The sequence below is a fragment of the Camellia sinensis genome, chromosome 4 (genome assembly GCF_055761805.1).
Source record: "Camellia sinensis isolate YWXY chromosome 4, ASM5576180v1, whole genome shotgun sequence".
NCBI lineage: Eukaryota > Viridiplantae > Streptophyta > Magnoliopsida > Ericales > Theaceae > Camellia > Camellia sinensis.
The window spans coordinates 188,416,023-188,440,401 of NC_138964.1; the positions used below are offsets into that span (position 1 = coordinate 188,416,023).

General features: G+C 34.7%; 2 protein-coding genes across 3 annotated transcripts; both read left to right on the forward strand.

Moving 5' to 3' along the window:
• The first annotated feature begins 1,073 nt into the window (after positions 1-1,073).
• LOC114257602 (nucleolar protein) lies at positions 1,074-15,980 on the forward strand. Of its 2 annotated transcripts, XM_082867203.1 has the most exons (26): positions 1,074-1,411; positions 1,785-1,946; positions 3,282-3,447; positions 3,578-3,694; positions 3,781-3,914; positions 4,008-4,167; positions 4,430-4,494; positions 4,977-5,075; positions 5,203-5,318; positions 8,569-8,743; positions 8,829-8,939; positions 9,017-9,095; positions 9,186-9,329; positions 9,444-9,557; positions 10,093-10,214; positions 10,298-10,380; positions 10,461-10,585; positions 10,676-10,796; positions 10,877-11,014; positions 12,043-12,139; positions 12,256-12,381; positions 13,334-13,426; positions 13,512-13,617; positions 13,701-13,843; positions 15,392-15,481; positions 15,579-15,980. In XM_082867203.1, the coding sequence occupies exons 1-26, from the start codon at positions 1,256-1,258 to the stop codon at positions 15,705-15,707; spliced, it is 3,171 nt and encodes a 1,056-aa protein (XP_082723329.1). In that variant the 5' UTR covers positions 1,074-1,255; the 3' UTR covers positions 15,708-15,980. The 2 variants fall into 2 exon arrangements, with proteins under 2 accessions (XP_082723329.1, XP_082723328.1); XM_082867202.1 differs by lacking the exons at positions 15,392-15,481; positions 15,579-15,980 and having other exon boundaries at positions 13,334-13,465; positions 13,565-13,617; positions 13,701-13,847.
• A 1,129-nt stretch (positions 15,981-17,109) lies between these two features.
• TTN5 (ADP-ribosylation factor family protein) lies at positions 17,110-22,706 on the forward strand. Its single transcript, XM_082867204.1, has 5 exons — positions 17,110-17,319; positions 17,441-17,551; positions 19,302-19,464; positions 21,068-21,148; positions 22,352-22,706. The coding sequence occupies exons 1-5, from the start codon at positions 17,255-17,257 to the stop codon at positions 22,487-22,489; spliced, it is 558 nt and encodes a 185-aa protein (XP_082723330.1). The 5' UTR covers positions 17,110-17,254; the 3' UTR covers positions 22,490-22,706.
• The last annotated feature ends 1,673 nt before the right edge of the window (positions 22,707-24,379 follow it).

The window sequence follows — 24,379 nt, forward strand, 5'->3', positions numbered from 1 at the left end:
GATCACAACTGTTAATTGAAAATATTACTAAAAGTTATTAATTGAATTAATAATTAAATATGCAGTTAGAATTTTCAAGGAGCATGTCTTGGCTTTTTTGACCTTTCAAAAGTTAACATTTGAGAAGATGGTTTGTGGCTAAAATAACCACAAAAGATAAAATAGATTATTTTAGTCACAACAAACAAAACATCACATTCAACTCATAATCATTACACTCTTCTCTAAAAAAAAAAAAAGTCAAAAAGCTAAAAAGTCCTTCCTAAACTAAGCTTTTTAGCTCAAGCTAAAATAATCAAAAAAATCAAAAAGTCAAAAACGCTAACCCACCTCCCAAACCAAGAGTGACTGTGAAATATTCTTTTTTTATCTTAAATTTTAATTCTGGTACTTGACATCTTTACATATTTTCAAGAATTTTTTTACAAATTTCTTAATATTAAATAATACTCATAGAACACTTATTAGCATTTGTTAAAAAAAGAAATTGGCCTATTTTTTAACCGGTAGTGTTACATGTATCAATTAGTCTACTAACTAGTGTACCAACATTAATTATGATATTATTGTTGGCCCCACTCATTAATCACATTATAAATACCAAAAATCTCTTAAATTATGTCACATTATCAATTGGTACACTAATTAGTGCATATAGAGCTCGTTTGGAAAGTGGGTTGGCTTTTTGACTATTTTAGCTTGGGACTAAAAAGTTTGGTTTGGGAAGGACTTTTGACTTTTTTAACTTTTTGGTGAGAGAAAAAATGTAATAATTATAAATTGAATGTGATATTTTATTTTATTAAGTTAAAAAGTCTATTTTATTTTTTTATAACTATTTCAACCAAAAAAAAAAAAACCTTAAAACTAACTTGCCAAACGGAGACATGTACGTATTATTCTTTTTTAACTTTGGTAAGTTGTTTGGAGATGCTCTTACATCCAGTGATAAAATTTACACACGGGCTCTCTATATGGTGGGCCTTAAAGCGCTGTTTCGTATTACGTGGACAAAGCTGAAACTAGCAAACAAGGTTTTTGGGCTAGGCCCAAAAACCAAAAAGTTTGGGCCTCAAAGAGTCCTCCTTTAGTCTCTCTGTCTCTCTCTCTGTCACTCTCTCTCTCTCTCTCCCCTCCTCCTCTCCTCCAAGCCCTAATTACCAGTCAGTCGCCGACTATACCAACTCTGAGAGCTTCGTTTCAAACATTCAGGTTCAAAATCACACGTACAGAGTCTAAAGTAACTGTGACCTCTATGGCTTTAGACACTTTGACAGACCCAATGGACTTGAAGGTGAAAGAGCTCTTGAAGGAGGTCCAGCTTCACTACTCTCCTTCATTCACTAAGCTCGTCGATGATACTGTCTCTGCCATCAAAGAATCCATTGATAAAATCCCTGAAGACTTGCAGGTTTTTTTTTCCCCCCCATAAACCCTAAACCTCCGATTGTTCACCAAAAAATTCAAAATCTGAACTCGAATTAGCTTAAATGCACCAATTGTTGCTTAGTTGTTGAGTGGAGTTATCAACGTTTTGTTTTTGTATATATATATTTTTTAAAGTAAGTTACAGCTTAGTCCTGTTTAGGTGAAGTTTCACTTTAATACTTGTAGTTCAATTTGAACATTTTGTACCGATGTATAAAATTGCAACAAAACTGAAAGTATGTTGTTTCAATTGTTTAAATTGAAACTACATGGACTAGAGTGACATTTGGCTCAAATTATAGGGACTAAACTGACAATGCAATTCACAATCTAATTGGCGTGTCAACATTTGGTAGGTTACGGCGGATGTTGCACCGGGTTTTATCAGAGACATTGGTGCGGACAAGGTTGAATTCAAGTTCAGGAAGCCAAAATCCATCGAAATTGGAGGTAGTTATTCAATGCATTGCATTGCTAAGCCGGACGTAAATGTTGATCTCTTTGTCCGAATGCCAAAGGTACACTTCACTTTAATTGGCTTGAATTTCAGCTCTGTAACCTGACATAGAGAAATGTCAATTATTCATTTTTCACTGGTAGATAAATATAGCAATACAATTTCCCAATACGTTCTGCAATGGATATGTTTGGTTGAATGGATAATGTCGAAACAATGACATGATGAAAATATCAAAGCTTAGATGTATATTGAAATTTTGTGTCTGAAGTTTGTGTTCTAACTTTTGTCTAAAAAAAAATAAAATAAGTGAAGTTTCTTAAAAATGCAGTGAAGGCAAAGCTTTCCTTATCCAAAATAAGTTTGAAAAAGCAAAGCTATAATGCAACCATTGAACTAACTTTCCTTATCCAAAACATTTTGTTAAATTGGAAATGACGGTTGGGATCAGTCAGTTTTGGTTTTAAAATTTCAGAAACTATAGTGGAACCGAAAACCGAAAATGCTTAAATATTAAAACTGAACTGATTTAATCATGCTAAAAAACTGACCAAAACTGAAAATTTTAGTTGGTTGCAGTCGGTTTAATCAGTTTCTCTTACACCCCTACTAGGAACCAATCCTAACACTCATGCTGCTTCAACTACTAAGATCGCCAAGACCTAACAAAGTCTCTCGAGAATATAAAGGATTACAATGGACTTTATGATGCTTTCTTGGATTTCCAATGTGTGCTGTTTGCAGCTCTATGTAACCCTATCATGTAAGTATAGATACTAGTGTATATAGCAATAGGAAATCTTAAGTGAACAAGAAAACCAGAATCCCATGAATTTTGGTCTATATACACCAAGGATTTTGTGTCAATATTAACATGTTTTCAACGATAGCCCATTGTGTTCAAACTTTGAATGTAGGACAGAGCAATTACGAAGGGATTTTGAACTTTTTCTAACCTTAGAAAGGGAATCTTTGAATTTACACGTGGGTCGTGTCGTGGAATATGGAAAGTGGTCCCAGGAAGCAATTTTTTCAGTAGTTGTTGAGAGTGTAGGGCTGAAGGTTGTCACAACTGAGGGATGGCATCTTCATCAATACCCATCAAAGTGTTATACATCAAAATAACTGGCACCCTTGGGAAAAATGGAATATGTGAAGGAGAGTGAATTTGGAATTTTTTTTAAAAAAATTTTGGGTAACGGACATGATGACACAAATAGGTTTCATGGTGCCAGATTGATTGCACAAACTGGGCACATAAACTGCCATGTGGCAGTTTCCAAACCATGTTAACATCTTTAAGTTTTTTTTTTTTTGAGTGAATAACATCTTTAAGTTTATACATTGTAATTGGGTTCCATATTTAAAATTCTCATATATTCTCTGCTTATGGCAGGAGTTGTTCCATGAAAAGGATTATTTAAATTACCGTTACCATGCAAAAAGATGCCTTTACCTCTGCATAATCAAGAAGTATCTCAAACTTTCTTCTGTAGCTCAAAAGGTTGAATGGTCTACCTTTCAAAATGAGGCTCGGAAACCTATATTGGTTGTCCATCCAGGTCTGTAACTCTGCAGCACTATGTAGCTTTTATTGTGATGTATTGAGTTGAAAATTTTGCTTCCAGGCCACTTATCCTTATTCTTATTCCTATGTTGCAACTGAAAGGAAATTTCTCATTGCTACTGCAGATTTGAAGGTGGCTGAATCTCCTATTTTTGTGGTGAGGATAATTCCCACAGCTACATCTGTATTTAATGTTTCAAAGTTGAACATGGAGCGAAACAATGTTCGTGCTCTGAATCTAGGTAGTATGTAGCCACCAATTTTGGTACATTGCTGTTTTTTAGCTCCATGGTGATGTAACTAACAGTATTTTCTGAATTTTTACAAGGGGGTGTTCTTCAAGCTACGCCTAAGTACAATAGTAGTATACTAGAGGACTTGTTTCTAGAGGATAATGCAGAATTTGTCAGAAGAACTTTCCTTGGATGGAAAGGACTAGGAGAGGCTTTGATTTTGCTGAAAGTATGTATTCCCAATACCTTTGCAATTTTAAATTTTGGTGCAATAGGTCCTAGTGTTTAGATGGAAAATTAGTTTCTGTTGTTGATGGTGTAGGTCTGGGCTCGGCAGAGAAGTTCAATATATGCCCATGATTGCTTAAGTGGATTCCTAATTTCTGTCATAATGGTATACCTTACAACAAAATCTGGTGGGAAACGCATTAATAATTCAATGAACACAATGCAGATATTTCGTGTCACAATGGACTTCATTGGTATGTGTAGTTTTTCCCTCTTCCCTTTACTGTTCAGAAGTTAGTTGCATATTTTTCATTGAAAAAAACTGGAGAACCAAATGATTTATTTTCCCTGTAAATGCATATCTTGTAGGATTTGCAATGAAACTATTTGTTTTGTCTCGTTTTTCAATTGACGGCTAGCTCTGTTGTGTACAAGAATTCATAACTATTTAGCAAATGGTATGTTTGTGAATTAACGAAAGTTCTTTTTTGTTTCTGTTTGCTTGTTTTTTTGCAGCCACTTCAAAATTATGGGAAACTGGGCTCTTCTTCCAGCCTCAAGGTGAGAGCAATACTTTGAAGGTATGTTTCTTCACGACCTTTATGGTACTGATGTATATAATATATATATATATATATTTACATTTCTGGGTTGGGGGGATGCGGGGCAAGTTATGGGCCATGGTTCAAATTGGGTTTAGTTTCCTTATTTTCATTTTACAATTGAGTGCTGATGAGGAATCTCTTAATTCACACACTCACACACACACATGGAAGAAAATCAATTGCAATAGCAGGGTCAACAATCATGAAGTTTATACCAATAAATATACATCTCAGCCAATTAGCCTCAATAATATTGCCAACCTCTGGACTTGAACTACGTCTTCATCAGAATACATAGAGATCAAATATTTTATCTTCCTTAAGCCCAGAAATTCATCTTATGATCCCTTCAGCTCCTGGGTGTTATTTACTGTATTCTTCCTCTGAACTTGTGGTTTAGCTTTTTATCTTTACATTATAGCTCATGTAATTATCTTTTCTAAACTTTTGATTTGCAGGAAAGGAGGACATCTTTACAATCATTTCCATTAATCATATGCGATCCATTTGCTGGCTTTAATTTGACATTTCGCATGACAAGGAGTGGTTTTCTCGGGGTACTATTGCAATCATATTAACCTTTGGTTTATATGACTTTAGATATAGACATAAATCCATGTTTGTCTCCAATTTTTGAGGTAGTGCACTAATCTAAATATTATATTTCTTCTCTCATAATTCCAGCTGCAAGATGAAGCTGCTCTGACACTTAGTTGCATCGATAAATGTAGAGATGGTGGATTTGATGAGGTTTTTATGACTAAGATTGACTTTCCTGCTAAATATGACTACTGCATAAGGTATAGTTTCTTCGGATAATTTTTTTTTTTTTTTTTGGATAAATTAGTTTCTTCGGATAATACTTGCAATGCTTGTCAGCTAAGAAGCACGGACACTTCTAAAAAGGTAACGTATCTGTGTCATGTCCGTGTCAGACACCGACACTCTTTGGACACTTTCCCGACACGTGTCCGACACTCTTTATAACGTGTCCTATCTTTTAAAGACCTGGACACTCTTTGGACACTTGGAGGACACATGTGTACATCTCTTAAACACACATGTCTATCAATTAGACACATGTGAAACTAATTATAAGTTTGAACAAAATAACTTAAGATACAATAATAAAACAAAAATCATATAAATTTATAAGGATTAATGTCATATTGCATTTTTTTATTATTTTTGAATGATATATTCATATATATAACATATAATAAATATATAAAATTATATATTTCATGCGTGTCCCCCGCGTGTCGTGTCCTACATTTTTTGAAAATTATCGTGTCGGCGTGTCCGTGTCGTATCCGTGTCGTGTCACGTGTCTGTGTCCATGCTTCTTAGCTTGTCAGTTACTGCTGCAGGATTTACCTTTATTTTTAAATTTGATTAGCTAAAATGAAAATATTGTGCTTCTAAAAGATTTTGCAACTATCATTCTTGAACTCCCCTTCGAATTCTTGTGTCAACCAAGGAAATTAATTTGGTCCAGTTATGAACTGAACTCTTCCTTGATGCATCATTTGTCTCAGCTATATCTTTCTCCAAACATAACATTAATGTATTCATGTTGATTTCACGTATGGGTTGATGTGTGAGATCCATCAAAGATCTGTCATCGTTGTCATCCTATTTTGGAATACTCATCTTTGTTTCTCAGATACATTGGAGTGATTCTGATAGACCAAACTTTTGGATTCCATTAGTTTTAGTAGTTTTGAACATTTGCAGTTTATCAGTTAGTAATATATTAAAACTGAGCGAGACATTTCCTGTTTTATCGAGTAGAAAGGGTGAATTACTAATCTTGGTTGGATGGTTGAAGAAGATTGGGTCATGTTTGATATGTCTGATATGTGATATAAAGGGCATATCACTTACGATGGTTAAATGCCCATAAGATGATTAAGAGGATTTGAAATTTAGTGCTTTAATCAAGACACGATTGGTTCCTGTACTGCTTTTTCATATTTTCCCCTTTCTTCCTGAACTGGAGCAGACAGTATATGTGAATCTTATCATCTTGACAAAAAGACTGCAAAATTGAGAGTATTTGCATCATGGGAGATGTCTCTAGAGCTAGAATGTCAAGATTATCTTGTTTGGAACTTTCGTTACGGCACTCTGTTGTTGTAGACTACAGACTATAAAGCTGCTAGTACTAATAGAATTCAGTAATTTGTTGTTTTATAAACTGGATACAACATTGAATATTTAAATTCTTCTTCTTTTTTTTTTTTTTTAACATTTATAATTTAAATATGAAAATGAATATGAATATTTGGCTTTTGGTGGGTCTTCACATTAGTTCTTGCTTGGTTGGCTCCTAAATTCCTGAAACTCAGCCAAACTGCCACCTTGGGAAGTAATAGTTACCCAATGTTGAAGTGCATGTATAAGTGCTGTCATAACATGCTATACCAATTAAGCAAGTGTTAGTTGTTAGCTTGAGCTGCAGTGAGGATGCAGTTGTGTCCATTGTACTTGTTAGAAAAAAACAGAAAGGGATAATTACACCGTAGTGGAATTTAGGGGGAAAAAATACATATATGAAAAAGTTTACAATTTTCATTATTAATATTTATAAAGTTTCTTACCGATTTGTAATTATTTTTTCAAAACCCCACTGATGTGATATTTCCCCAAAAAGAAAAAAGAAAACTACATTTGAGTAAGATGAGGAACTTCCTTTGGAAATGTTTTACCTATTGGACTTCGCCAACTCTATCTGCGAGATTGCTACACATGCACCTTTGCTCAAATAGGAGCAAAGTCTTTAAAGGTAAATGAGTAATGCGAGGCCTTTTACCTTGATTGTTGTAAGTTTCAAGGCATCGATTTTTTAATTTTTAAATTTTGTAAATAAATAAAATATTTTAAAATATTGCAAAATTATTAAAAATTAAATATGTTGTGTAAATATTTTTTTTCTCTAAGGCATCAAATATTTACTGCAGAGAAGGATAATTGCCCCATTGAAGGTGAAATCAAGATTCTTAGCTTCAGTTATTGAGCTTTTCACTTTAGCCTTAATTTAGGTTTCATTTTTTCATGAAATATAGTTGAGATTAATTTTTTTTTTTTTTTTTTAATGTTTAAACCATGTATTATATTAAGTTTAACAACAGTCCAAAACAAGCCTCCATATGCGTATGCATATGCTTATGCGCAAGAGACATAAAAGGTGCACCTAAGACGCATGCCTTTGGGGAGTGTCGGCTAAAAATCAACACCTCAATGTGTTTTGCCTTAGCCTCGCCTGGAGGCACGCCTAAATTATGCCTTTTAAAACTTTGAACAGGAGCTCACCATGAGTGAAAAATGGGAAAAAAAGAAGATAACGCTTTGTAAAAGCTAAATTGGCAGTTTATTAATATCATATTAAAGAACGGCTGCCATAGTTATAGCTTTAAAATGTTCGATAATTATTTAATTTGGGGATGACAAGCTACTGATTTTTAGTTTTAGTCTGAAGTTTGAAATATTCATTCAAATCCAGGGGAGGTGCCCAAGTACGTTGACCTAGAGCTTGGATGGCAAAACTTCCTTTTCTTTTTTTGTCTTCTTCTTCTCTGAGTTATTCCAAAACAAGAAATGTTTTAAAAATTTCCATTGTTTTTGTTTCCGTTGGCTAATAACATGAATAATGCAAGAGGGAACTATATAAAAATTCTGGAAAGTAGTACAAATTCTGTTAAACTTGAGGGGATGATTTGCATTGAAGAGAAAAAAAACCATATTCTTGGATAAAAATTAAGTCGACTGAACTGGAACAGAAACAGTTGCATGAGCAATGCACACATGCAGAGCTGACTAGTCAGTGAAAAATGCAGCTTCTGGTTCTCAGCATTGTGAATTTGATGTTTTGGAATTGTCGGTTGTGAAATTCATGGTTATAGTCTGTAGGTTTGATTATTTTAGTCTTGTGAAGGGGTCTTCATAATTTTTGTCAGTAATATATATTTATTCCCAAACACACATTAATGTACTAATTGGGGCGTTGCTTAAATATATATTTATTCCCACTTTTCTTTTGCTCTATAGGTTGAACATGAAAGGAAAAAGTGAAGTCTATGCATTGGGATTTTGCTTGGATGATGAATGCTGGAGATTATATGAGCAGAAAGTACATTCTCTGATGCATGAAGGATTGAATGATAGAGCAAAGTTCATCCGTGTTATGTGGAGAAACACTGCTTCAGGATACAATTTGGAAGATGTATGGAATTGATGCGTTGATCTTTGTTTATAATTTTATAGACTGGTTGGATAATATATTAATTTTTTTCATCCCATAATTATAGGGTTTGTCAGTGTTTGATGGAGAGCCATTACTCATTGGGATTTCAGTCAGCACTTTAGAGAAAGCTTTTAGAGTGGTTGACATTGGTCCAAATGCCGAGAATAAAGATGAGGTATTTGACTTTGATATCTGTTTGCATTCCTAGTATGCCTTTTGACGCATGTGCTAATGTAACATGTTTGGCACTAGGCTCTCAAATTCCGGAAGTTTTGGGGAGAGAAGGCGGAGCTTCGGAGATTTAAAGATAGTACTATTGCAGAAAGCGCTGGTAAGGCATCTATTTAAAAATAGCTCCAAAAATGAAAGGTTGCTTGTGTTAAGATGATTAACTTGGCAGCCATGACATCTTGAATTGTAGTTTGGGAATGCAAGCAATGGGAAAGACATCTCATTATAAAGAGGATTTCTGAGCATGTTTTGGTGCGGCATCTTTCCCTGTCAAAAGAAAATATCACGACCATCGTAGATCAACTTGATTTTTCACTTTTTTATGGCGCTGAAGGTATTACCACTTGGCCACCAACGGCTCGTAGTTTTTGTAATGATCTTTTTATTTGCTCTACAATTATTTTGTCCTTGGAATTGTTCATAAATTAACAAAAATGTTTGTTTTCAGATCCTATAGCTTTTTCTGCAAGTTTGGTTGAGGCATTTGATGTTCTATCAAAGCGTTTGCGTCTTCTCAATGACATTCCCCTGAGGGTATCAAGTGTGCAGGCTCTAGACTCAGGTTTCCTTTCTCAGCTAAAAATAGCCAATTCTATATGACTGCGTAGAATCTACAAAAAAATTGTTATCATCTTTTTTCACTGAAATACTGGATAGAACGTTTATATTAGCAGGACCCATTTTGACTTGGGTGGTCCTTATGATCAACTTTCTTAACTCGATTGATGGTTGGCCTGGTTTGTGGATTCACTGGTTCAACTGTCCCATAATGACGATGTGATGCAAACTTGAACATCTTTTGGGTTTTATTAATTTTGGTTTTGTTGAAGAAATTATATTTGCTTGATATTTTTGAACATTCTATCCAAAATTGGCTGGTGATGTTTAATCTGCTAAAACCGAATCATTCAACCACTTAGCATGTTGGGGGGGGGGGGGGGGGTATTAGATGAAGTTGTATGATTTTACTATTTAGATTTTATTTTTAATCTGTAATAGTTTTTGTGTTACACATAAATTCGATTTTGCTTTTACAAGCACGTGCGTGCACACACATATTTTCCGTGAAAATATTTGATACTCACCACCTGTCACAGCTTTCAGGTTCACATCTGTCTTCCCTCCTGAACCCCATCCCCTAGCTGTTGAAAAAGGTGTCAGTCTAAGATTGCAGAAGCTCATTTCGTCCTGCATACAACCTCTGGACGTCATGATCCAGGCATGATAGCTGCTGATCAGACATAATTTCATTAATCATTTCTTCTGACAATTTCTGAAAGTTAAGCTTTTGTTTTGGTATAGTTGGAAGGTTCTGGGAACTGGCCAATGGATGATGCAGCCATTGAGAAGACTAAATCTGCGTTCCTTCTCAAAATTGGGGAAAGGTTGGTTAGGATGAGGTATTTAGATTCAAAAGTAAGAATTGCCTATTTGGGTGACTTAATTATTGATACTACTGTGGCAGTCTCCAGAACAGTTGGGGAATGGCATGTAATGCTACCAAGGATGATGTGGTCGTTTACACATCTGGATATGCATTTCGCCTTAAAATTTTGCATGAAAGAGGCCTGAGCTTGTTGAAAAAACAAAGTAACGAACTCTATCGAACACTATCTTTTTAATTTTGCATCAGCTGGACCCTTGTGGTGTTGTACTCAGTCTTGCCATTTTAATTTGCAGTTGGAAGCAATCAAGTGAAGCGGGTCCCATCTACAGACCGGATCCTTTTTATTCGTGGCCAGCATTCTAGCATGATTAATGGTTTACAGGGTCGTTACCCAATTTATGGGCCAGTTGTTCGGTAAGAATTTAAATATCTATTACCCCGTCTCCCCTTCTCCTTTGATTCCCCAACTTTGCATATCATATTTGTTTGTGAAGGCTTGCAAAACGATGGGTTGCTGCACATCTTTTTTCGACTTCATTGGCAGAGGAATCAATTGAGCTGTTGGTTGCTTATCTTTTTTTGAAGCCATTGCCATTTTATGCGCCTTGTTCTCGGATCATTGGATTTCTAAGGTTGAGTTCCCTGCCCTTTATAATAAATATAAGGCATTTTACTACGACTACATCACTTGCTGTGCTCTTCATACCCTCCGCCTCTTCTTGAATGTTGATTCAGTTCACTCATGGTCTATTGGAGTTGCATGTAGTTTGATTGCTACAACTATAATTTGTAAAAATAATACCTTTTAAAATTGTTTGTTTCCCAAATTCTTTGAGGATGTGTTTGGATCATGGATTTGGATAGAGGAAAGGCTAAGGCTAGGGAAATGGAGAAAAAATTTAGCTTATATTTCATTTTCATTTCCTTCACCTTTTCCTTTACATTTCCAAATCCCTAGCCAAATCCATAATCCAAACACCATTTTAAGGTGTGGTCAATGAGAGGAAATGGAAAGAGGATTTGTACTTAGCAGAGTTAACTTCGTCACATTGAATATTCTTAAACTGGAGTCCCACAGCTAAAATGATTATATTAACTTTGAATGGAAGGTGTTAAAAAATAATTGGTGCTTGAAGTGGCAATAGAATTTGCCGTGGTGGTGATGAGACTGGGAGTGGGAGTTGTGGTAGGGTAAATGTCTCAGTGGTAATTAGGTGTTGGTGGCAGCGGCATTGTGGTGTTGCTGGAATAGTGCAGCTTGTGGTGGTTACTACTGTATAGCAAGGTTACATATGGATGTGGCATTTTTACCAAAAGAGAAGCAGCCAGCTGGTAATTGTCAAGGGCACAGTTTAGCCAGGAGGGGTTCAGAGTATCTAGTAACCAAATAATGTTGGTGCAGATATCATTATCTATATATATATTTTCCAATTTGATTTGTGTGTACTATTAAACTTGCACTCTGTATTTATTTCATCTCCGCTGAAGTTCAAACTTCTTATATGCTCTCTTTATTTTGTTGTTTTCATAATCATCAAATTCTTTGGCCTGGGTAGGTTTTGTTTGGTTGGTGTCTGGGAAATCATGGCTGGTTCCTAATTCGCGATTTCCTTAGGGCTAACAGTTTGCTATTTTTTCTGCAAACCAACTTGATTGACAGGTTTTTAAGATTGCTGTCAGAGTATGACTGGGCATTTTCTGCTTTAATTGTTGACATAAATGGTGACATGACGCTGAATGATGAAAAAGAGGTTAATGTAAGTCCCACAGTTTTGGGTAATTAGACATATGGAGTATTGTCAGTTCCTTTATGTCACTTTGCTTTGTTATAATGTTCCACATTTGAGGGATAATTTGCATTCCCATTTGATAGGGTGATTTTATGTCAAGTAGAAAAGCGCACGACGAAAACAGGCAAAATATAAGCCCAGCCATGTTCTTGGCTACTGCCTATGACAAGGTGTCTGAAGCTTGGACCAGACCGTCACCAACCTCATCAGTGAGTAGCTATCTTGAACTGAATGTGGTTGTATAATCATTGATGGGACAAGGTTAATCTTCTGTGCTGCTATTTCCAATCTAAAAAAGTAGTGCCAATTTTTTATGGGCTTTTCATTTACCCTCGGACTAATTTATTTGATTTTTTCCCCCGGAAAAACGGAACTATATTGATTTAGGACTCTAAATTTGTCTCATGCATCAACCCTAATCATAAAGGACATTATTTTATCATCTGGTGATGGTAATACCTCAGAAGCATGGACACGCCATGACATGGAAATTTTAAAAAATGTAAGGCACGACACATGGTGAACACGTGCAAAATATATAACTTTATATATGTATTATATGTCATATATAAAGATAAATAATAATTATATGTTGTGCATATGAATATTTAACCCAGAGATAATAATTTTAAAGTCTAAAGGAGGAGAATAAATATAGATTTACATTGTTTTTGTTTTGTCATTGGATTCTAAGTTATTTTATTCAAACTTGTAATGTGTTGTTTGTTGTGTCCCAATTGTTGCATAGTGTTCGACGAGTGTCGGTGTCAGACACAATATGTTACCTTCTTAGAACTGTCTATGCTTCTTAGTGACTTTGTTGATGTATGCTTTTCTTAGAAGTCATTGTATCTTAATTTGATATCTCAAGTTTCTCTCATACATTAAGAATAATGGTAAAGATTTTCTTTTCTTCCATCTTAGTGATGCATCTTGTTTACTCAGAAGTATAGTGCAGCCCTATGCTTACAGAACATTGCAGCAAATGATTTCCTGAAAGAGGAGGATTGTACCTCTTTCATGAATTTGCTCAATGGAAACTAGTATGTGCTTCTTCAGAAACCATGAGCTTTCATCTGGCTCAATAATTTTTGCATTAGATATGCTAAATAAAATTTTTCTGTGGGTTAACTGCTGATGTGGATACTGTTCGTGTGAAAGGAGCTAAGAAGATTGGTGGCTTATGCAAAAAGCAGTGCAAATTTGTTGGCCAAACTCATCTTGCAGGATCAGCATGATTCTTACAGATGGGAGGTGGGTTGGACACATATTCCACTCAATTCTGGTTTGCAGGTGTTGAATCCTTAATTATTATGGTGTAATTCTTGGCTTTTTGCAGTGCCTTTTCCGAACTCCTTTGAACAATTACAATGCCGTTGTGCTTCTTCACAGGGATAGATTGCCTTACCCGCGTCGTCTTCTCTTCCCATCTGAACTTAACCAGGGTTTTTTTTCCCGTCCTTTTTCCCCCCTCATAATCAATGAGTTTTTCAGTATTGAGATTCTAATAACTTGCGCATTTGGGCAGGGAAGCATGTGGTTCGTGGGAATGCAAGCAAGGTTTTTCACCCCTTCATGTTGCCTAGAGACATGAAAGGGAGCTTAGAGGAACTAAAACATAAGTTGATGGTGAACTTTGATCCACTGAGATGCTTTGTTGGAGATTTGGAGGCAAGTATTACTCAAATGCTTTTATATTTAGGCTATGTTACATGGACTCTTCAAAATAAATCAAATACCTGTGTTGGACACCCGACACTCAGACAAGGGTATGGGATATGAGTCGGATACTTTTCAACGGATATTTCTTGTATAATTGTATACTATGTAGCACGGACACGGACACAGGACACGACACGGACACTCGAAAAAGCAATTTTTCAAAAAATAGGGGACACAACACGTTGAGGACACGTTTAATATATATAATTTTATTTATTTATTATATGTCTAAAATAAAAATAAAATCATTAATTCTTATATAATCACAATAATAATAAAATTAATAACATAATTTAAAAAAAATTAATAAAAAATGAGTTTTTTAAAATAAAAATAATTTATTTTATGAATTTTAAGTTTAACAAAAAAAAAAGTATAAAACAAAAGAAAAAAGAAAAAAAAAAGAAAGGGAGAGAGAACGTTGAAAAAAAATATAAAAGAGAAAATAGAGGAGAGAAAGAGTGAAGTCAAAAATCAGAGACAGACAGAGTTAGAAAAGGGAGAGACGAAAGAGAGGAGGAGAGGAAGAAAATGAAGAGGAGAAGAAGAAGACCAGAGAAGATGGAGACAGAGAAGATGGAGAAAAGAAGGAGAAGAAGAGAAGAAACAGAATACCTCAGCTTCTTGGATTGATCTGAAACAGGTTAGGCTTCACTCCCTCGATCTCTTTCTCTCTCCTCTCCTCCCTCGATCTCTTTCTCTTTCTCTGTTTCTGTCGATCTCTTTCTCTGTCTCCGTCGATCTCCTTCTCTCTTTCTCTGTCTCCTCTCCAACAGTTAGGGCTTTTCGATCCCCCTCAGGCGTGTCCGGAAAGTGTCCCGCCGTGTCCATGGCGTGTCAGACTGGAAGATTTCAAAAAAAAAAAGAGACACGTTAGAGAGAGTGTCGGACACGTGTCTACCGCGTGTCCGACGCGTGCCAATGTCCGACACGTGTCTGACACTTGTACGCAGTGCCTGGGGACCTGTCGGTGCTTCATAGATTGTATATAACACTATTAGTATATGTACATATTGTTGTATAATTGTTATAAATGTTATTTTGACACTGTAAGTTACATATAAATACCATTTTATCTCATATACTAGATTAAAAATATAAAAATATGACATTTTTTTGCTGAATCCGCATACTCTTAAATTTATGATTTTCGACCTCTAAATACATACCCGCACCCGACACCCGTACCCGAGTCCATGTAACATAGCATTTAGGTAATGTTTGGTTTATTGAACTGAAGTGGAATGGAATGATCATTTCATCATAATGTTCATTCTTGCATTTGGTTCATCAATAAAATGATGAAAATGTGTTGCAAATGGAATTATCATTCTCTCCTGTAAAGAAATGGTAATTCCGCAAGGAGATTAAGGAATGACACCATTCCATTCCATTTCACCTCATTCCAAGAAAACAAACACTACCTTAATTGTAGGACTATCCCTCATTGTTGCTGATCCTTAGAGAGGAGCTAAATTTCTCCTGTTGTGTCTGCAGAGAGAGTTCCCTGCCATGTTCAAAATGTGGTATGATTCACTTGGAGGTGATGCTATCGGCTTAACATGGGAGGGATTGGGATCATCAAAGGTACATTAAGATGTTTACTTATTTTCATGCATGAAATGAGGATGATGTTCAGCAGCTTAGAACTACCTAACCCCTTTATCTGTTTGCTTTTTTGCAGAAACGGGGACGAGGAGAAGTGGGTGAGGATGATCATGATCTGCTTGATGTACTAAAAACTGTTGGCAAGGTCGGGAAAGGGTTTGTGAGGAGTATTTATTTTCTCAAGGCCCCAAGGTTGAGTAATTAAAATTTTTGTTTTCGAAGGCCTTCAAGTTCAGCAAATAGTGAAGGTGATGTTGTAATCTTATTGATTTTCACATCTTATTAAGTCTCGAATTAGTGAAATTATTGCCACATTTTTGTACCCTGTTGCCCCATAATTGAGAGTTGTGGGGTTTTTTTTTTTTTTGGAAGAAACATTTTTGTGTTGTTTGTATATAGCAATTTTGTGGGAGTACGAATTTTGAAGTGTTTTTTTGTTCATGAAGCTTTTCTTGATATGATCAAATCTGATTTTGTATGTTGTGCTTAGATGTTGGATTTGAGGAGGGAGTTTGGTGAATTTGCCATCAAAATTTTGGTAGGGATGGTGGCGGTGTGAAAATTTATTAATAATATGAATTTTTTTTTTTCATATTTTTTCTTTTAATATACATATTATTTTAAGTTTATTTATTTAATTTTTAAATTCAAAATCAAACTCATTTATATAATTGGATTTACTTGAGCCAAACACAAATTTCTTGAATCAAATGCTGAACTGGTAGTCACTGTTTTGTTTTGGTATGAAGGTAGTAGGATTAAACTACCAATCATATATTGTTTTGGAATAATATTATGGGACTAAGATGAATCCCCTCCAAAAGTATTAGCAATCTCATAAATGGTTGGGTTTCACAATTCAATTCCATAGGATTAGAGTTGAAAATTTCATTATATTTTATATATTGAAGAATTTTATTTAAATTCATAAATTTAATTTCAATTATTTAATATTGTCTTCAAATTACACATAAACAACAAACATAATTTATCTTACATGTTTAATCTTATACCACTAAACGTAGTTTTCTTACTCAATCTCACTGTATTGGACATGAGCTAACAATTCGTAGTGAGTTTTTTTCATTGTATCGAGAATGAGTTGAAAACTATTTTAAATTTTTAACGTGAGTTTGAGTTGTGATTTCGATCTCAATTATTGAGTGAGCTAAAAAGCTCAAAACGCCTTAACACTCCGTTTGAGCCGAGAAGTTAGGCGAAAAAAAAAAAAAAAAAAAAAAAAAGATATGGTGAGAATAAGGAACTTTTTTCACCTCATTTGGATGGCTAAATACATTAGAAATGATGAGAGAAGAACTCCCACCAAAATTGTGTTTTCCCAATAAAAATAGTGTAGTAAAGAAATGAGTTTAATGAATTTTTTTTTAAAATACAAAAAATTATCTTATAATAAAAAAAAATGAAAAATAACTTATTAATATAAAATATTGTTTTAATAAAATAAAATACTTTCTTTCCTTCTATCTTATTTGTTTACCCAAATAAAATAGGTAAAACATAAAAAATCAAATCATAATCATATCATTTCCCGAATTATTATTTTTTCTTTTCCTTCTATCTTATTTCTTTCCTTCTATCTTATTTATTTTTTCGGTAAACAGTGGGCACGCCGGTGTTAGTTGTCTCATCAGAGATCCCGATCTCCCTGGGGCCAACGGAAACCTAAAATATTTGCTTTGAAAATTGCACAATTCCATTTTATCACATCCACTGATCTGCATCCAAGATTCGATGGGGCTTCTCAGCATCATTCGAAAGATCAAGCGAAAAGAGAAGGAAATGCGAATCCTCATGGTGTATGTATGCTCTCATAAATCAATCTCTGTCTCTGTCTCTGTCTCTGTCTCTTTGTACACTGTTATGTATAAATGTTGTGTAATTATGTGTTAATGATGGTGGTTGTTGTTGATGCTGCAGAGGACTTGATAACTCAGGGAAGACGACAATTGTGCTGAAAATCAACGGAGAGGACACCAGCGTTATCAGTCCCACTCTTGGATTCAACATCAAGACCATCGCTTACAACAAGTCTCTGCTTCTCCTTCCTTCCTTCCTTCCTTCCTTCCTTCCTTCCTTCTTTCTGTCACTCTCACATTTCCATACTTTACATACTCTTTTTGATTTTTGTGTATGTCCGTTATTACTTGTCGTTGCTGTTTGTTACTAATTTAATGACTTTAGTGTGTATAGTTCTAAGAGGAAATTTGTCAAACATGTAATCTGGATACTAATACTGCTACTGCTACTGCTTGAATTCTGTGATTTTGATAGCTAAAGTCTCCATTACTGATATTAATCTATTTTTGGTTTCAATTACCTAAATTCCAATGTTTTAAATTTCCCTTTTTTTCCTCATTCTCTCTAAAAAGAGCCTTGGAAGTTTGTTTGTTGTTTTACACTCCATCCATAATTATTTGAAGTTTTAAAAGTCTCTATTACTTTTGTGAATCTATTAGAGCATCTCCAATCCTTAAACTCTTTTTCTTTTTTTTCTTTTTCATAAAAATATAAAAAATTCAAACTTATCCTAAAAATATGTTAAAACCATTTTTGATGAAAGAAAACCATCTCCAGTCCTTACTGTGCGGGAAATCCCACATCGGTCTGTAGGGGACTGCTTTCCCACCTTATAAGCAGACTGGCTCCTCTTACCTTGCATAGGTCTTTTCCCTCAATGGGGGAGGAACAAAACCGTGCAGCGGGTTTCGCCAAATCGGACAGTATGTGCAAGAAACAGGGAGTGGTTGCGTCATTTGTTTTGTTCCTCCCCCACTGGAAGGAAAAGGCTTATACAAGGTAAGAGGAGTCAGTCTGCTTATAAGGTGGGAAAGTAGTCCCTCACAGACCGATGTGGGATTTCCCGCACATTAGCCCCCGGCCGAGCTGGCTCTGGCACCGGCACCGGCACCGGCGCAATACATCCAAATGCCGAAGGGAGTTCCCACAGAAATGAAGCAACCACTCCATGTTCCTTGCACATATTGTCCGCTTTGGCGAAACCCGCACGGTTTTGTTCCTCCCCTACTGAGGGAAAAGGCCTATACAAGGTAAGAGGAGCCAGACTGCTTATAAGGTGGGAAAGTAGTCCCTCATAGACCGATGTGGGATTTCCAGCACATTAGCCCTCAGCCGAGCTGGCTCCGGCACCGGCACAATACATCCAGATGCCGAAGGGAGTTCCCACAGAAATGAAGCAATCACTCCCTGTTCCTTGCACATATTGTCCGCTTTGGTAAAACCCGCCGCACGGTTTTGTTCCTCCCCCACTGCCCCACTGAGGGAAAAGGCCTATGCAAGGTAAGAGGAGTCAGTCTGCTTATAAGGTGGGAAAGTAGTCCCTCACAGACCGATGTGGGATTTCCCGCACACTTACTATTTTCAAAATTTCATCAAATTTGAGTAAAAATATGACCATTAGAAATTTGGCGTAGGATTTGGTTCATCTTTAATTTGGTGTAAAATTGCTTCGCCATTGATTTGATATAGATTTGATGTAATAGTTGGAGCACACTTTTGGCCATTTTTTACCAAATATGAATTTGAAGAAAAATTAGATGAATGATTGGAGATATGCTCTATTAGTTTTATTTGGGTAGAATTCAATGCTTTGAATTTCTTTCCTTTTCCTTTTCCTTTTCCCCCCTCCCTAGAAAGAGCCTTGGAAGTTTATTTATTCTATTTCCTTTACTTAATTTGCAACACAGCATTGAAAATTATCTGAAGTTTTAAAGTGATTTATTGTGATACAATGGAATTAAACTTGATACGGTAACGGCAGGTATACCCTTAATATATGGGATGTTGGGGGCCAAAGGACAATCAGGTCTTATTGGAGGAACTACTTTGAGCAAACTGATGGCTTGGTATGGGTTGTTGATAGTTCTGATCTGAGAAGACTAGATGACTGCAAATTCGAACTTCACAATCTTTTGAAGGAAGAGGTATCACTAATTTTTCTCATTCCTGCATCTAAGCTTTTTCCTCTATCTCCTTCTTTGTTGATTATAAAAGATGCATATGTTTATTGAGATATAGGATTAAAGCAAGCACTTGGAATACTATAGCTGGTTGGATTAGGGTGTTTGTTGTCTAATTCTGAGTTACTTTTTTGTTTGCCCGCAACTTGTTCTAGTTGCAATTAACATTTTGTTTTGTCTAATAGTATGATTCGTATACCATGAGTCAATCTAAATAAGGGCTAATTATTTACTTTGATTTTATATTTTATTTTTATCATGCTAGCGAATGGAATGGTTCTGTATTCTTTTAAGAAACTTATTGTTTAAGGACTGGACTGCATTCTTATTCTTATCACTGAATTTTCTGATAGTTCATGCGTCTTTAACATTGTAATACTTGAAACAATTTTTTGTAAATTACTACCTTTTTTCTTTTATTATTTAGTTTATAGACCCCAGACATGAAGACAATCTCCACCTTGTCCTTCATTTGAGAATTACAGTATATCAAAGAAGTTTAGCATAGTGATAAATATGTCTTTTTAACATCCATCACTTTTGTTTATTGTAATTAATCTTTAATTTCTAAGTTCTTTACAAAACTTCTTCCTGAATTTTGTTGGCAACTCTTACGTTCCCAACTTCTCCTGGTACTCTGGGGATTGGTTGGAAAATTTGATTTTTTTTTTTATTTGTTGAGTCCAGCTTTTGTCACTGTGTTAGGACTGTCTCTGTCTCCCTGTTGTTGTGACATCTTTGATAAAAATATTTGAAGTCAATAGGGGAGGCCTCTGTCTTGGAAAGCAATCTTTTTCTTCTTGATTGTTGAAGATGGTTGTGGATAATAATAGCCAACGCCAAGTCACCACTACTTGTCTGTTGGCTTGGAAAATAAAAAGGATTGCTGCAACATTTAAGTCTCTTTATTACATTGTAAATAAAGGTCTGTAACTTTCCTTTTAGGAAAAGGTAATCATATTCTTATTAAAGGATCTTGGATTGTACCCAATCAATATTGAGGTATGAATTCAAATATCTCTTGTGCAATGATATCCCCTTGTCTACATCATCTCTCCTAGGACAACTTATGTAACCATATAGGAACACTCATGAGCCTGCAAGACTGGATTGTGGTTGTTGATGTGGCACTTTGCACAATTATCTGCGGTAATAATTTGGTTGTGCATTTCAATTCAATGGAAAATAGTATTCTTGATTCACCACTATTCAAAGATTTGTCTTCGTTGCTGAGTTTATTGACCATGATCCAATTACTTCCCTAAAGAGTCATAGGTTTGAAGCGCATGTTTACCCTCTTGATCTTTAATACAAGTACATCTTATGTTTAAGGATCTTCCTACTTTCCTTTCGTTTGGTTTTTAATAGTCCATTCTGGGAAAAAAAGACCTAGCATGATGAGCCTTGTGCATTGGGTACAGCCTTTTATACTGAAAATATGCTTTTATACATTTACAAATAGATATCACCTTTTTTGTACTTAATTGTAAGACTGATGTTGCCAGTTTCAGGATTAAATATTGGAGAGCTTACCTTTTCTTTTTCTCCTCTTTCTGTCTCTCAACAGAGGCTATCAGGAGCGTCATTACTGATTTTTGCAAATAAACAAGACATACAGGGGGCTCTTTCACCAGATGAAATAACTAAGGTAAGAGAACAACTTACAAATTTCTTATGATCTGTGTACAGGTGCATATCTGACCTTAGCACTCTCAATCTCTTTTATAAATTAAATTTACTTCTAAAATCTTTAGGTTGTGTTTGGATCTATGATTTGGGTAGTGATTTGTGGAGGGAAAGGAAAAGTGAGAAATGTGAATGAAATATAAGCTAAATTTTTCTCTCTTGCTTTCACTTTTCCTTTCCCTGCTCAAATTCCCCTCCAAATCTAAGATCCAAACACAACCTCATAGCTCATTTTTGTTGTCTTGTTATTAATAAAGCAATGGGCTCATAGTCGAGAAAGTTGTTTATATCCACTTAATCAGCTGTACTTGTTCATGAAGTAGAGTCTTTTGTTTACTATGATCTGTACGCAAACTTTGGTAACATAGAAAGGCTTTACATTACCCATGAGCAGTTCAATGGGAGTTGTAGGATGAGATCACATTAGTATGTGCTTATAAAAAAAATAATTTATGATTCCGGAAGAATGATTACTTGAGAGTCTTCATTTAGTCTTGGTATGGGGTGGGTAGGTGGGTTGAGTGGATCACACATTATGTGGGTTCATGTCATGTTATTATGCAATGTCATTTGAAGGTTTAGTTTCACATATTTCCAAATATATGAGCAGTTCGTGCCCCATGACCTGTGATCTATTGATCAGAGACTAAACATGTCAATGATAAGCAGAAACTTTCAAATTTAAGATCTAGCAGACAATTAACATTTTCATCATCTGGGAACCTTCTGAAGTGGATTATCTATTAACGGAATCTTCTGGTATGATGGTTACAATAATTTGTGCAGGATGATCCTAAGCATTAGAAGTTGCTTTTGAACAATGGATTGATATGTATCGCTTTCCCATTGACATTGACGATTGGCCATAGCACTAGAGCAGCTTTTACATGAATTTCTGGCTGGCGATGCTTATGTAGTGCTTTTGTAATGGATTTTTTTCTATAATTTTCAATGGAGGGATGGTAATTATATGTAGAATGATGATAATAACAAGACTTTTTCTGCCTGAAAATGTCTACTTTTCTTTTCTCTACCCCCTCCCTTTTGTTTTTTTCTTGTGTCATGGAGAAGAGGTGGGGGTGGGAGATGAATCTAGCTATGTATTTACTGATTGCAACTTTGAATTCTTTGAGCTAAATTAATATTTTCTAATTAATTTATGCAGGTGCTCAACCTGGAAGCCTTGGACAAAACCCGGCACTGGAAAATTATTGGCTGTAGTGCATACACCGGGGAGGGCCTGCTTGAGGGGTTTGATTGGTTGGTTCAAGACATTGCCTCTCGAATCTATGTGCTTGATTAATTCATGCTGAAATCTCAATCGTTGTCCTTGTAAAAGACAATTTTGAAATGCATTCGTGACAGCTAAATTTAATTTGCAGTCCAATTTATTAATGCCCCGTATATGCTTTACTGTGGGCACAAAATGTTGTGAAAACAGTATTGTAATTGCCACTGGTGTGATGGCTCTGGACAAGAAGGCATTTGATTTTGGTCGAAGAAAAGCTTAGTTCATTATATATGCTAGCTATTTTATGTAACTCAGCAAACACCAGCAAAGCGCAGTAGAATGCTTTTGAGATATTGCCTTGCTTCTCCATGAAATCTTTTTACTTCGTCACTATATTGATTTGGTCGAGGAACCTAGCCTCAATGTGCTGCCTGGGTTTGGATTTCTTGAAACTACATGAAAAAACTGTTTTTAAGGCAGGATTTACTTATGTCAAATAGGATTTCGTTCGTCACTATATTGATTTGGTCGAGGAACCTAGCCCCAATGTGCTGCCTGAGTTTGGATTTCTTGAAACTACATGAAAAACTGTTTTAAGGTAGGATTTACTTCGTCACTATATTATTTATTTATTTTATTTTTAAAAAAAAAATTAAAAAGTTACTTCTAAACATATTTAATTTTTTTCATCTCATATTTTAGTTAAAAAAATTAAAATGTCACTCTCCAAATATATTCTAAAAAATTACTTAAGTTAAACTAAATGTTACATTAACTTTTTACTCACAAATTTTTTTTAATAATTATCTAAATATATTACTTTAAAATAAATAAATAAAAAACATTAAAAAGGAATCGGTGTGGGTGTTGTTCACCTGCACAACGGCCACTGTTGCATGGCCGTTGAGGCTCATTTTGGGTCTTATTTTAATAATTTAAACTGTTCATTTTAAAGTATATCGAGTATAACATAATTACAAAAACTCACATTAATCAAATATTGGTAACCTTGTCATCAAATCATAGTTGAATTTAGTTTTATTCTTAAAATCATACTTATTATTTAAAGTAAAAAAATTATGAAAAAATATTTTAAAAAATTAACAAATACATAAAAATACGAAAAACATACTAAATTTTAGTATTTTTTTGTATTTTTTATTTTTATTGAATTTTTAAAATATTTTTTTCACAAAAATTATATTTTTATGTGTATTTATGTTAAGTGTGTCTAAAAAATTTTTAAAAAAATTGCTTAAAAGATTAAAAAAAATTTGGTAAAAACAAAAAAAATACGAAAAACAAAAAAAGTAGAATTTTCTGAAAACTGTTTTCAGGAAAACGAAACCAAACAAAATTTGATGAAATAATCATGATCAACTTAATTTCTGACAAGTATGTTATACTCGATATACCTTAATAACTAATATAGTTTGAATCATAAAAATATGATAAATTACAAATACACCTCATGAGATTTGACTAAAATACAAATCGCCCCTTGTAGTTCTGAAAATTATATTCCACCCCTTGAGGTTTCTAATTTTATAACAAATTGCTTTTTTTATTAATAAATCATCAAGTCAATTAACAATTTTTAATGATGTTATAAATATGTTTCAATTAATAATTTAGGTAATTTCATTATTGTATAGGAGAATAATTATGAATTTCTTTTTTTAGTTAATTATGTTAAATACAAATTTTTAATAAGGGGGTATTTGGAATTTTTCAAACTACTGGAAATAATCTATACTTTAAGCAAATTTCAATGGATGTATTTGTAATTTATCCTAAAAAATAAGACCTGAAGTCAGTTTCAACAGTTGAAGTGCACGTACAATAGCTACCCTGATTCCTAAAAAAAAAAGGAATAAATTACAAATATACTTCATGAGGTGTGCTAAAAATACGAATTGTCCCTTATAGTTTTGAAGATTACAAATACCCCCTTATTATAAT

What these genes read in the sequence shown, in the direction of transcription:
- LOC114257602 (XM_082867203.1), top strand. Translation starts at nt 1,256, where the DNA reads ATGGCTTTAGACACTTTGACAGACCCAATGGACTTGAAGGTGAAAGAG. An exon ending in ACTTTTTTATGGCGCTGAAG is followed by an intron (nt 9,330 to 9,443) that starts GTATTACCACTT and finishes GTTTGTTTTCAG; the next exon opens with ATCCTATAGCTTTTTCTGCA. An exon ending in GACCGTCACCAACCTCATCA is followed by an intron (nt 12,382 to 13,333) that starts GTGAGTAGCTAT and finishes TTCGTGTGAAAG; the next exon opens with GAGCTAAGAAGATTGGTGGC.
- TTN5 (XM_082867204.1), top strand. Translation starts at nt 17,255, where the DNA reads ATGGGGCTTCTCAGCATCATTCGAAAGATCAAGCGAAAAGAGAAGGAA. An exon ending in GAAATGCGAATCCTCATGGT is followed by an intron (nt 17,320 to 17,440) that starts GTATGTATGCTC and finishes TTGATGCTGCAG; the next exon opens with AGGACTTGATAACTCAGGGA. An exon ending in ACAATCTTTTGAAGGAAGAG is followed by an intron (nt 19,465 to 21,067) that starts GTATCACTAATT and finishes GTCTCTCAACAG; the next exon opens with AGGCTATCAGGAGCGTCATT.